Here is a 14,977-nt window from a genome sequence, read left to right on the forward strand (position 1 = left end):
GTTTTAATGACAAAATACATTATAACATTTTAGTCACAGAGACCATTTTCTGCAGAACGAGTACTTTTGATACATTAAGTACATTTACCTGTTAGTACTTAGTAGTAGGATTTTGAATACAGGACGTTTACTTGTAGTGGATTATTTTAATGTTAACAAGCTAGTTTGTTCCTAATATGTTATAATAAAGCACATCCTATTTCCAATGTTTTCTCTTGATTCTATCCCAGTAGGGATGTCCAGGTGAAGAGCATTGAGCAGACGGTGAACCATGCTGAGAAGTACCTGGGTGAGATCTGCTCCCTGCTAGCCTCCTACACCAGGAAAACAGCCAAGCTCAGAGACAAGGCAGACCTGCTGGTGGCTCAACTCTTTGAATTCTCCAGCACAGAAGACCAAGAGCTCCAGATTGGCCTAAAAAACCTGGCTGAAGACCTGGCCATGGTGCAGGACTACAGACAGGCTCAGGTCAGGGATACTGTGATTATCCGTGCATCATTCTTTCTTTTTTTTGCACCAAACTCTTTAACATGTGTTTATTGTAATGATGAACACTTTATTGTTGCAGGTAGAGAGAATGGAGATGAAAGTTGTTGCTCCCCTGCAAGCCTATGGAAACATAGTCAAAAATAAAAGGGTCAGTTTGGATACAGATGTGTGTTTCTGATATCGATATATAGACACTAATATCAGTTAATTATGGCTGGCCTAAATCCTGATTATGCAATGACTCTACCCTTTCCAACATCTGTTACTGGTAAAATAAAATAAATGAAAAAAATAAGATGCAAAACACTTTCAGATACAATTTATCTTTAAAGCCCATTTTCTCTTAAAAGTGAAACTAGAAATACTTAAGCAGAATTTAATCCCACATTTGTCTAGCTTGTCTGTCAGTCACATGCTCTTTTTTTGTCAGACTCACGGAAGTGGTCAAATTCTCAGTAAATATTTCCAAGAGACTTTCTTTTGACACAGTCAAGATAAATATAGTTTAGTAGCCTGGGGTCAGCACACCAAAGTTGTCAATCCATAAGGCTTCTAAAACCACTTTTGGTCCCTTGCCTGGGACAAGCCTTTGGTAACCATATTGTCCACAACAACACTGCTCTCATGGTTATGAGGGTGCAGTAACCCCTTCAACATGTAAAGGTTCTTGCAAGTGAGGTATACGTAAACATAAGTCATGCATTTATGCATTTAATCACACAACCAGTGCTGTCTTTTTTCTTTTTAGGACAGTGTTCCACATATAAATACTACATAAAATAGACCGACTGGCCTTTGTGTTGTCTGAGCTGACAGTGTATCTACCATTTAGGTAGATCTGAAGAAGCTCAGCACTGATCTGAACAGAGAGCTGAAGGAGTTGCAGAAACTGGAGAAAATGCGATTGAGGAACCCAGCAGACCGACAGAGCATTGTATCCTTCACAGATATTTGACTTTTTCACCATGCATTCAAATTTGTTGTATCTTATTTAATCATAATGAACCACCAACAGGTCATTCAATATAAACTCATGCAACCAAACATGGTTCAAACCCTCAGAACAGAGGTCCAAAGTTTCCAATGACACAAAGTCTGACTGTGAAATTTGACGAAGCGTTTCTAAAATGATGCACAAAACATCTTGAATATATCCATTTGATGGAGCCATAAGAACCATGCACTCTCAGGTTTGAATATGTAATTTAGTGTAAACATCAACTAGCTTCAACGAAGAACTGGAAACTGAATATTTATACCTGATACTTTCAGACAGTTTTAACTAAGATGATTTCTGCTAACATAAAGCCCCTTATGGGAAAATAAAAGCTAAAAGTAAAATCTTGAGGATGTCTTTGGATATTTTTTGCCATCCAGGTGATAGTTATGAAATGTAGGTAAAATCAAGGGCAACTGGACTTGGTTGAGGTTGCTTGAAAACGTTTTGCCTCTCATGGCTTCTCTGTGAAAAGATTTAATTGACACCAGTATAGATAAACCACCTCTAAACAGGGAAGGAGGGCTGCAACACACCACTTACCATTCCTGTCCTTTCATCCCTTCCCAGGGGATTGAACAAACGCTCACATTTGGCCTCATGTCAATGATGGACATTCAGACTTGACCTCAGGTGACTCCAGCAACCAATTTCCCAACAGCTATTTCAGAAGTGTGTCATGCAATTCACACACTGTTTGAATGTCCTTCAGAACTTTTCAGAGGTGCTTGACACACCTCTGAAAGAGCCATCAGACCAGTCTGACATGTAGCAAAGTAAAGCAAGTGCTTTATTGTGAGCATTATTGTTTGAAGAGGATAAATGTTTTTGTTAAAACATCGACCTAATGTGGGAAAGTCCTGTACTCGAGTGAGCAAACCAGGCACAGTGGATACCAGTCTAAAATGATCCTAAAAAAACTTGCAGATCCCTGTTTTAAGATTATTTGTTTGTCTCAAGATCTTAAGAAATATATTGCTTTGTCACAGGAAAGCTATTCAAATATTTTGTTATTCCACTTTCCAGTGATTTCGGCATAATTATCTCATGATCTCGAAATAACGACCTTCCCATATAGGACACAGCAGGTGTGTCCATTGTTGAGGTTGGAGTGGGTGGATGATAAAGGCCTCTTATCCAATTGGCTTGGATAGGTAGTTAATATGGTGTTTACCTCCTGAGCACAACAACTCTGGGTGAGGTCAACACAATCCAGTTATATCAGTGTACAGTTGTGATAAAAATATATGTAGGTATATGGGAATTTTTAATTTGTTCCTTGGACATACTGTGTAAAATAGACCCATATATTTTACATAAAATATGAATTTTGGATTTGAATATGTTCCTACCTAACCACGTATGAAAATATTGCAATATGTTACGTACCATATATACAATATCAGATGCACCTAGCCTACAGGGATACTGAATGTTCAAATGCATTCTTTTGCAATTAATGTGCAAAGTCTTGTCAAATATTTGAAAATGTAATATCTATCATATCAAATGTTTGTTATTACTCAGAGATGTATAACTTAGAGATTCATAATTATCAAAATGATGCCATATTTTGGGACATTTGTCTAAACTGGTGCCCTGGTGCAGTGGTGTTGCTTCATCTCAAAAAGATGATTCACATTTACCAGCCGGTGGATGGAAGTCTTTTTTATATAAGTAACAATGCCCTAACCTCATATATATCAGCATATATCTTATATCATATAAAATAGAGGTAATACATATGTCTGCAAAAGAATATATTGATCATATATGAACATTTTAATTATTTTGCCATGATTTAATATGTGGTATACAGAATGTATACAAAATATAATGTATCTGGTAAATATGTGACTTTTATATTATAGATATTGGTTAGAGATATACGTTGACATACTGTACGTATATATTTTATGGCTATATATCAGTTTTTTTGTATGGGACATTATATGTTATTTGACTTTCACATCTAGGCATCAAATATTAAACATGTTTGCAAGTTACAATTGTATGCAATTACACTCGAGAATATTTTCTTGACAAGACCTTTCAGTCACAGGTAAATTATTTTATTATTATCTCATCACAGTTCAGTCCCTTCAAGCTGCTCATACATACTTTGAGGTAAAGTTTTGTGTATTGTAATGTGTCTTAATTGACAGGCAGAAGCAAATGCTCAGAAGGCTTCCAGCAATGCACAGCATAGTATCAGACAACTGGAGGAGACCATTACAGACTTCCAGAGACAGAAGCTGGAGGATATCAAAGTCAGTCTCACACATACTGTACACATATATCCTACAAGAATGTATAAAGAATCACTGTCGCACTGACAACATCCATTGCTATTTCTTTTGGCAGAGGGTTTTCACAGACTTCATCACAGTGGAGATGCTCTTCCATGCTAAAGTGCTGGAGGTCTATACACACACATACCACAACCTGGAGGCAATGAACACTCAAAAGGATCTGGAGGTAGCTTATGTAGCTGATAATGCCGGAAACAAAATGTGTGATTACTGTGAAGATAATCCCACCTTACAGCTCAGCCCCAAACAGCAGACAAAGTAAGCAATTAGCTAGTGAACATAGTGGAGCATTTATCAGCTAAAAGAGCCACATATTCTCTTCTCAGGAGTTGGTCCAAAGTCCAAAAACAGAGCTAAAAGTAGAGTGACTATTGGACTGAAGTTCATCAGGCCAGAAATACAACTCCAAATGAATAGTAATATTGCTCAGCGTCTACTGGATGTGTAAATAGGCAGCTGTTTGCTGCCACATTAGGCACATCAACTCGCAACTGCTATTTGTTAAATTTAACAAAGATAAGTGGTAAAGTAAATGTAGATGATAGGTAAAGGATTTCTGACTTAGGAGATTTTGCTCCTGTGATGATTAATGAAAGAAACATATCTCACAAATAACGGTGAAATAATTGACTTGAAAACTGGTGGCCACAACATTTACCTATGTGGCTGTTACATGATACAGGAGAGCTCCAGGTTTCTATGTTAAGTAACATGGAAGATATTATTAAAAACAAAAAAGTACTCTATAAAACAAAATGGGGAAAAACGCTTCCGGATCCTCACACTTTTTTTTTCAGTTTCCTCCAGTCCCCCATATTGCCTTTATGTCTCTAATTTTTTTCCTGAATGTTAGATGGGGTCTTCTAAGAATGTAACTACAATTCTTAGTAATCATAAATGCCATCTATACACAGTGCCATTGTTCATACTTCAACTGGGAAGGGAATCCTCGACAATCGGTTATTTAGCAGTGTCTACACTATGAGCACCCTCTAACATAAAGGGCACTATTTAAACAATCTATAGCGAATGGTATAAAGTGCATGGCACAAGTGTATTTAGGTCGTGTGAATGGTGAATTATATAAACCATCAATTGATAAAAAAGTGTAATGCAAACTTGCAGCAGAGAAGGGGAAAGAGGGAACTAAAAACTTTGTTTGATCATGATAAAACAAAGGCGTCTCAACAGGGGTGTTGCTAGACATAAAGCTCTACTGGGGCACAGGCCTCCTCCTCCCCATGTAAATTTTTGATATATTTTTGATTGAAGTGTATGAAATGGGTTAGTATGTGCCTCACCAGCTTCCTATGCTAAGCCCATCATTATTGGCTCTGTCATGTCAGAAAGGGCTTTGACTGGAGCATAAACACACATAGCTATGTTACCACCTGAGAAGAATTTTGTCATGGCCCTCATACCTCTCTTGTGAGCCATGTAAACAATTTGCCATTGCTGCACAGTCACACCTGACACTGCATTGCTCTCACTATTACCTTTCCGTCTCTGAAATAAGCCTGAATGGAAACCTTTTATAGAAAAATCCTCATAAAGTCTGTTAAGACTGATGCTGTCTGTAGACCTCTGGATGTACTCATACTGGCTGAGGCTGCCTGTCTTTCACCTGGGTCTGTGTGACCTGCTAAAGACGTCTGGGCTGGGTCTGTGCTAGTAATGGATTTGGGTCAACTGTGCTATGACATATAACAACAAAATAAATATATCTTAAGTATCTTATCTTGAAGTAAGTGCTAATTTGTTCATGATTCAAATGAATAAGATCAACATTTATTGAATATTTATTGACCATTTGTCATTTTTATTGAGGAAAATAATAATAATAATAATACATTTTATTTCTATAGCCCTTTTCAGGACACTCAAAGACACTTTACAGTAAAACCAGAAGTTATGTACATTTATAAAATATATGAACAGTAGATAAAAATATGTGGTACGGAAATACATAAGAGCAAAGGGGCGACCATATAAATAACAAAATAACAAACAGCAGCGCGTGTAATATAACATTATTTGATGTTAAAAGATTGTAACTAAACCTTCACTGAGAGACAGATAACCACTGTGAAGAGTGTGAGGAGTGCCATCACATCCGTGTGCTGTCTGAACTGGTACCATGAATGTTGCTGCTGGAATGCAATAAATTCCGCTCAGCCGGACCCTTCTCCTGAAATGCAAAAGTTTCATTTCGTGCATGGGTGTATGAACGCATGTTGAAGCGTGATGTGGCTATCTTTTCTGTGCTGCGGTTTATAAATGTTGCCCGTCGGCGTTTATCAAGCTTAATAAATAGTTGTATTTCACTCTAATATTATTAAGTCAAAGTCTGGCAAGCAACTAAGACACAGACAGACCTAGCTGCGCTGCCAAGCTGGGTTAGCAGGACAGACAGAGAGAGATTCACTGCAGCTGCACATGAACCTGCACACATCAGACTTTCAGAAAAGAGAACACAAGTTTACCTGACTGCTGTTCCTGAAAGTCACTCTCATTGGGTTATTTTCTCTTCTTGTGCACAGATAGATTGTCCATGTTTTTCCTCTCATCACTGTTGTAAACACCCACTTTCAACACTCATTTTTTGCACATTTCATATCGTTAACTAGCACTGCTAGTAGTTTATTTTGAAAGTGTAACCGGATGTTGCAGTTGCTCACTTCACTGTGGAGCCCTACACGTACAAAAACGACGCCTAGGAGTTTTGCCAATTTCACTGGGGCACAGCACATGGATACAGGGGCACGTCCAGGCCGTCTGCCTTAGGTTTTCTGCAGCCCCTGGTTTCTGGGCCATCTGCCTGAAGTTACCTGCTGCTCATGGTTCTCAGGCCACTGCCTGAGGTCACCTATGGTCCCTGGTTCTCGGGCCGTTTTGAGTTTCATTAGTGTTCTGATCTTGTTTTGTTTTGTCTGTGCTCCTGTGTGCACTCATGCCATGTGTTATGTTTTATTTTTCTGATTTCTTGCCTTGTGTGTTTATGTAAGCTTTACTTCCTGTTTTAATTTGTAGTTTAGTCTGCCCCTAGTATTGCGTTGTCATGTTTAACTTCCTGTACTTGGCTCTGATGTCTTAGTTGTTTCACCTTTGTGAATTGTGTCAATTAGTTTCCCCCTCACCTGTAGATCGTTTGCCTTTCCTTTTTTTGCGGTTTCCTTGTCCATGCATATCTCACCAGTTTTCAATGGAGGTCTAGTTTGCAAAGTCTCATTTCTTGTGTTTACAAGAAAGATTACAATTCGGAGTGTTCAGTCCTGGTCCATGTTCACTGGGAAGCTGTTGAGCCCGGTTCCGTTGCCTGCTCACTTCAATTCTGGTGCTCATTCAGGCACTGCTCCCGTGAAGCATTCCCCATTGGGGCCCCTGCCTGGGCCTGTACACCTCTTCCTTGTTCCTGTGCAAGTGGTGTTAATAAACAACCACACTCCCCTGGTACTCCGAGCTCCGAGTCCAGGTAGAATCAGCTAATAGCACTGCTAAGTAGTTAATGGCAGAAAATTAGCAGCAGAGCAGTGTGCGCTTGTGACTCGTGTTACAACAAAAAGGTCCACGTTACAACAAATTTCATCCCAATGTTAAGGCACAGCTAGTGGCGGTTGAGGCTTTAGTTGTTTTTTTTTTCTGAGACTGCCTGACTAATTAAACGTTTTTCGACTAAGACTCTTCTCACCCAAAGGGAAACAGTTCTCAGCAAAAGACAACTAGTATACAGGTATAGTCTCTTTAAGTCCAATACCAGCTCAAAAAATTTGACATAATAATGCTACTATGTATGCACACTAAATACACTTGGGTTTCTGAGAAACTGATAAGCCATGCCCACTACTAACCACCCAAAAGAAGAAATAAAGTTTCATGTGAACCTATTAATATGAACCAAACATTGCTAATTTTCTTTCTTTCTGAGAGTTGACAAGATTCATAACAATCTCATGTCTGTGTGCAACTGGAGTCAAAAATACATCTATCAACTCTAATGCTCATCAGTTAGCATGTTGTATTTTTTAAACGTGTGCACATACCAGTCCCTCCAGGATTTCGCTGGCCTTTTTTGTGATTGTTGTGATCTAAAATGGCTGATTTTACAGCAGCTTTTATAAAAAATTGCGATGAAAGTTGCAGTGTTTGGGCTTGTTTTGCGATAAAATTGTGGGATAAAGTGAGCCTAACCCTAATCCTGCGTATTTAAACCTTTGGTAAAAAAGATCTGGATGCTGTTTTTCACAGTCAGACGTTGGTATTGCTCTGCTGCAACTTGTAAACAAGGAAATGACAATCTGATGCGTGACAATGTTTTGCGGGAAATGGCAATGATAGGTCAACTTTTCAGAAAAGTTGATTGGTCGCATTGAATTCACGGGGACTTGTGTTAATAGTTGTGATCGCGACATTTCGAAATCCTGGTGGGACTGACGAACAGAAGAAGGTTTTGTTTTACATGTTGGAATGAATGACAGCGTGTTCGCAGTGACTGTGCACTGCAGGTGTTGTTGCAACCAAAACAAGATCGCAAGACCAAAAGCTGTTGGTGTTGCTGTTGACTGGATCTGGCAAACTAGCCCTATAGTCATAAACACTGCAAAGATGCACTTGGTGGATGGATATGCTGCCGTTCGTCAATTAATAGTTCAATAATAATCCAGGCAATCCACAGTTATTTACAACATGCAGCATGAGAGTAGATTTACTCCAAAAAAGGACAGAGTCATAAATGCTGTTTCAAGCTCCATCATCATTTAAAACGATAGAGTGAAACAACAAGCGTATAACTCTGCCATTGTCCTGTTTTTGGAGTTAGCATGACACTGTCTTCCTTACTCCATAGCTGTTCATTGGACGGATCAAGCTGTCCGACTCTCCAGCTCGGCGCCTGGACACCCCTCAGAGCAGCTACTCTTCTCCCCTCATGAGATACCCCAGTCCTACACTGGCCTCCCCCAAAGGCCAAAGCCTCAGGTCAACACTGGCCTCTTCCCCAGGCCAAAACCCCCGACAGCAACACAGCCAGTACACAGAAACAACCAGGAGGGTAAGCCATAATGTTACCATAGTGACAGAATGAGAGTTCTTGTTAAGGATAAGACAGTCTTTAGTTATGCTCTGGTCAATTTTGAACTGCTGTCTTGTAGGCCATAACTCAGTGAGCCTGAGAATTCTAACCATATTAATTTGCAGTTTCGCAGCACCTTACATCGCCAGAGAGGCATGGAGGAGAAGGAAGAGCTGGAGGATGAAGAAGAGGATGAAGAAGAAGAAGAAGAAGAGGAAGAGATGTATGAATCAGAGCTAGAGGAGGGTCAGCACACCAGCAGACAGTCTTATGCTGCTCAATATGCCAAGATGCGCAGATTGCAAAAGTAACAGCCTGTGCACAGAAACATACACATATACACAGACACAACTTATACATAGTGCTGCATAAATGGAAACACTGTGTTGTTATGTAGTTTCCTTCATGCTGAAATAGATACAGTGTTTACTGTACAGTTTTATTTCAACACTTTACATTATTGTTGTCAACGGGTGCAGTCTTTCCAAATAATGTTCATACAATATTAATAATGTACCAACGAGTGCACTGAAAGTTATGTTTTGTTCAGGTATATAATTAATTGTATTTGCTTTTAATCTGCCTGAAAATTGTTAGCTTAGTAGACAAAAAAATTTAAATTTAGCAAGCGTTTTATGAGGCGCATTTTGCTTTCATCCCTGTGTCATCACAGGGGGAGATGGGAACTTCCTTTGGGCTGGACTTTGGGCTTTTTTTGGACTTTGCAAACCTATTACATGCACAAAAAGGTGTATAAATCAATAAAGGAGAGGGAAAAGGCCAAAAAGCATAATACCACCGCTTTAACACAGAGTTAAGGTCCTTAATGATGTCATTTATTGCTAAAAAAGGCCTCCAACATCATGCTTTTCTGTAAACACTCCGATACCATTTCTGATATGTTTGCATTTGAGAATCATGTATTTGATATTGTATACAGTATATATACTGCTCAGAGAAATTAAGGGCACTAAATCATCACAAAATAACATCAAGTGAATAAACTTCAGGGATATCAATCTGTCCAGTTGGGAAGCATAAGCAATTGTGAATCAGTGGTTTATGAAACTAACAGCAAGTGCACTGAAGAGGCAACAGCAAGACAATACCTGTAAAGGAAATGGTTTTGCAGGTGGTAGCCACAGTCAGTTGCTCTTTCCTGATCCTTTCTGACTGATTGTTCTTTAGTTTTGCATTTTACTAGTGTACTTTTCACTACTGGTAGCCCATTTAGGTTGCACAGGTAGACCAGCTCCTCCAGGATGGCACATCCATAAGTGCCATCACAAGAAAGTTTGCTGTGTCTACCCGGTACAGTCTCCAGAGCATGGAGGAGAGACCAGGAGATGGGCCATTACACAAGTTCTGTGATCTGTGCTCACAGCCCAGCACCATGCAGCTCGATTGGCATTCGCCAGAATTGGCAGGTCCACCACTGGTGCCCGATTCTCTTCACAGATGTGAGCAGGTTCACACTGAGCACATGTGACAGATGCCTGGAGATGCTGTGGTTAAAGTTATGGTGCCTGCAGCATCATCCAGCTTGACCGGTTTGGAGGTGGATCAGTGATGGTCTGGGAAGGCATTTCCTTGGAGGGTCGCAAAGACCTCCACATGCTAATCAGCGGTACCCTGACTGCTGTTAAGTACTATGATGAAATCCTCAGTCGTTTTTTTGCTGGTTTCAGAGGCCTTGGGTTTCTCCTGGTGCAGGACATTGCCCGGCCTTATGGGGCCAGAGTGTGTAGGGAGTTCTGACTGATGAAGGCATTGGTGCCACTGACTGGACCTCACGTTCCCCAGACCTGAATCCAAGTGAGAACCTCTGGGATGTTATATATTGGTGCATCCAATGCTGCCAAGTAGCGCTACAGACTGTCCAGGAGCTCACTGATGCCCTGATCAGGGCTGTCAGGAAATCCCTCATGACACCATCTGTCAGGAGCATGTCCAGACTTTGTCAGGAGTACATACAGGCACGTAGGGGCAAAATACACTATTGATTCAAATTCTGAGTTGCCATGATGAAATTCACGCAAGTTGGATCAGGCTGTGATTTCAGTTTTTTTACTTTGATTTTCATTGTGATTTTGAATCCAGCCCTCAATCGGTTGGTGATGACCATTAATACGTCATTGAGATCTGGTGTGTGATTTAAGTGTTCCCTTAATTTTTTGAGCAGTGTAATGCTTCTTTTGTGTTTCCCTTGTGATTCTTGATATTGTACATTTATTTAAAAGATATTTTTCTCTGTCTTTACTTAACCTAAATATTAAACTTACAATTTGAATGTGTAACTCAGATGGAGATTTATATTGTTTTGTAGTTTTATTGCTTAACACTAGAAGCACCAGAATTCCATAACTACTAGAACAGCCGCTAGATTCCCAACTCTATATGTTTAATGATAAATAATTGAGAGATTAATGCATTTATTGTATTAGGATATCTTTTTAAAAAATAACCAAACACCAAAACACCAAAATGTACATTTAAACAAGTTTAATTATACATTATCAATATCAATAGTAATTAGTAGCCTACCGTAATTATCGAATATCACAACAGATAGGCTATATTTCCATATCCATTCAACATAATTCAGAACAAGATAATAACAATTAAAAGTATCTTATTTAATTATAAAACATTTTATTTTAAATGTTTACGTGCACCCAGGAAACGTCACTGTCTCTTTCCAGCTCCGATTGTTCCCCTGCATCCAAATCATCACTATTCAAGTTCTGAAGCATCTCCAGGGCCATGTTTCCAGTCATGTTCCTCTTCATTCGCTCATTCATTTTAGAAGCCTAGCTATATATATAGCCTATAGATAACGTGGCCATCACTGTGAAGCGCTTTGTGTATCTATGATAAAATGCAATATAAATGTAATTCATTATTATTATTATTATTATTAGCCTATTTCTGATCAACCAGTTTAGTCTAATATACTTTTTGTTTGTAGAAATTAGCATATATACAAAACACTCAGGACCGCTACTGACCTTTCTGTTGACATTGAGACAAAGGTCAAACGCAGGAAATGTAACAAAAGAATACCGCAATGACCTATGAAATAGATAAAAATGTTCATTTGTTTTTTTGCCTTATGTGTAATTTATATGAAAAACATTTTAAATGAAAATACAGACACTTTTAGGAAAAGTCAGGTACCAGCAGGATTTTATTTATTTTTTCAACAAAGAAAGATTCTACAAAAATTTCAAAACGTTCAAAATGACCATCATGGCCGTTCTAGTGTTAAAGGGGCTATATATCAGCGGCCACTACAGCTAAAGGTCTGTCTGCCAATTCACTGCCAATTGCATGCACGTCGCAGTTCCTTGCAGGTCTATTCCAAGTACTGTTTATAAATGATATAATATTCTTTATGTGGTTCATCAATTGTGATAAATGATTCAAATGTCCCACAAAGTTCACACACAACTCTGCACATCACCGGCGCAGCTGCTGCTCTGTCTCTCTCCATCTTCTATCACAAACGCATGCAATGCCACACATGCACACTGACCGCCACTTGCTTAATGGGCACTATTGTTATTAAACAACAACATAAAATTGTTGCACTGAGAAAAGTTGGCTATGCCCACCCACAGCGTGGGCCTCTCCTACATCCGAACTTTGTATATATACAGCGGTGAGACCTGGCCTTCGGCTCCCAAAATGCTTTTTCTTCAGCACTGAGAACCAAGGTCCAGTGAGGCCTTCAACTTAGAGGGCTGCGCCTATACTCATAGAATCTGGAGTTATAGTACGTAACTACCGTTCTATTGGGTTAGAGGCGAAGCAACGCCTCACTGGCCCATACGGTACCACCAAGCACAAACCCACCTGCCCAGAGACATAAAATGAGCCACCCAGTCCCCCGCAGTCCGTGGCATTGGTGTCGGCATGACACCATAAACAGGCGCTGCGAACATCGCCACGAAGCGTCGTCCTCAGATCCAGATCGGCATGGAGGCGCCACCTCGACATGAAGTTCGCCCTTCTGTTCAACACGCCAGGGATGTACTCTGCTCTGATGGAGGACAGACAAGTGTACGCCCACAGAAGCAGCCGCCTGGCCAAACCCAGCAGCTGCGCTGAGCACACCTGGCTAACGGCAGCTGGCTCACACAGTGTGGGAAATGCGTGCTTGGTCAACAACTTCCACAAGAGCAACAAGACTCAACACGTCACGGACGGAACACATATGTACAGATGTAGCGGCGTCCCGCCCTGCTCGGTAGAAGACATCGCTCTTCTTTTCTGACTGAAAATCTTCTGCTCTTTAGACAGCTCAGTGCTGAAGAAAAATGGGATCCGATGGCCAGGTCTCACCGTTGTATATATATGTGGTGGGGAAAGATTCCCCAAGTGCAGGTTAAGGTGTGGTGGTGTTGAATGCAGCCTAGACTTAACTCCTCCCCTGGCCAACCTCCTTATTAGGCTTAGGCTGTATAAGACACCTGTGTTCCCTTGCTCTCTCTCTGCTTCCTGATCTGTCCCTGCTGTGGTTGTGGTTGGTGTTTGTGGTGTTTGTTTATACTGAATCACGTCTCTGCCTCATCAGTAACGTCCCTGTGTGCCTTTCTCTTCTTCAGTTAATAAGAGGTTAAACAGTATTTCCTGGGGTGCAATTCCCTAGGTGGCACCGTTGGCTTTCATTCAATTCCCCCCCCTCCTGGTCCGCCGTGCCACATATACAAGGTGCGGACGTAGGAGAGGCCCACGCTGTGGGTGGGCGAAGACAACTCTTCTCGGTGCCACACAGGCACGCAAAGGGTAAACCCAATAGCGATAGCCTTAGAGGGCGAAGCCTATACAAAAAGAACAGCTCTTGCAATAGGCTAACCAAATCATTTATGCACAAATCATCTAACGGCCCTTCATCCAACTTAAATTTTTTTTCCCCCACCTCTGCTGGTCCAAGTAGTTTCTTTATTGTATTTTCTTTAATGTTTGCTTTCTTTAGAGAAGCTGCTGTCAGTCATTTTAAATGTTTCCATAAGCGCAGTATGTCACAACAAATACCATAGGACATTTATGCAGCAAAACTAAAAACTATAGTTCTAAACTTGACAGGAAAGACAGAGCAAACTCTCCATAGGAAAATGAATTCAACTTTTACCTTCTAAAATAATTTAGACTAATGGAGCTCAGGATTGATCAAGATGACAGCTGCTTTACTCCAAACAGGTTCACTGTATGAACCTGGACTGTCTGTGAGACCTTTTGGATGTGGAGAACACAGAACATTAACATTAAATTCTGACCGATCCTGCCGGCATGTCATGAGATTTAAATATGAAGTTATGCTGCTATGCCCCAAATGTGCTCAGCGTCTTAATGGGGAGACGCTTCACCCTATTTCATCTACCCCGAAAGTCAAAGGTTTCATCTAAAATTCTGCCCGCAAACAGTGGTGCTCTCAGTTATTGCATGCACAAGGTTTTCATGTGCTTATTGTCTTTCCCCAAGTGTGGACACTGAGAGCTGAAGTTGAAATGAGAGACGGTAGCCTATAATCAGCTCCACCCGCATGCCGTTCATTTAAGTTTATCGTATTATCAATGTTTTGGTTTTTTTTACACATACAAAGGCTATAATTACTGAGGTCCGGACCTCAGTGACCTCATACTAACCACTCTGTGTTGAAGAAAAGTGTGCCCAATTTGTACATTTTCACTTAGAGGTGTACTCACTTCTGTTGCCAGCGGTTTAGACATTAATGGCTGTGATGTGTTATTTTGAGGGGACAGCAAATTTACACTGGTATACAAGCTGTAAACTCACTGCTTTACATAGCAAAGTGTAATTTCTTCAGTATTGTCACATGGCAAGATATAATCAAATATTTACAAAAATGTGAGGCGTGTACTCAGTTTCGTGAGATCCTGTGTGTACATTTTTTATAAACCTCTAATTGAGGAATATACAGTTGTGGTCAAAATGATTGGTTTTCACAAAGTTTTTGTAGATAATTGTCAGATGTTACTATAGCATACAATATATAATATAATATTTATATTATTATTGTATAATTACAAGCATTTCACAAGTGTGAAAGGCTTTTATTGAGTAAGTTTGTGCAAAGTCTATTTTTGC

At 40.0% G+C, this 14,977-nt stretch overlaps 1 protein-coding gene across 1 annotated transcript in view; it reads left to right on the plus strand.

Moving 5' to 3' along the window:
• Positions 1 to 9,377, plus strand: part of LOC123975070 (protein FAM92A-like) — an 11,418-nt gene extending 2,041 nt beyond the window's left edge. Inside the window, exons 5-9 of the mRNA XM_046056214.1 lie at positions 3,543 to 3,548; positions 3,652 to 3,756; positions 3,851 to 3,964; positions 8,642 to 8,845; positions 8,992 to 9,377. Of these exons, the coding sequence (XP_045912170.1) occupies positions 3,543 to 3,548; positions 3,652 to 3,756; positions 3,851 to 3,964; positions 8,642 to 8,845; positions 8,992 to 9,177 (615 nt within the window). The 3' untranslated portion in view covers positions 9,178 to 9,377. The remainder of the gene's footprint in view (positions 1 to 3,542; positions 3,549 to 3,651; positions 3,757 to 3,850; positions 3,965 to 8,641; positions 8,846 to 8,991) is intronic.
• Positions 9,378 to 14,977: the final 5,600 nt, after the last annotated feature.

The sequence above is a fragment of the Micropterus dolomieu genome, linkage group LG01 (genome assembly GCF_021292245.1).
Source record: "Micropterus dolomieu isolate WLL.071019.BEF.003 ecotype Adirondacks linkage group LG01, ASM2129224v1, whole genome shotgun sequence".
Taxonomy (NCBI): domain Eukaryota; kingdom Metazoa; phylum Chordata; class Actinopteri; order Centrarchiformes; family Centrarchidae; genus Micropterus; species Micropterus dolomieu.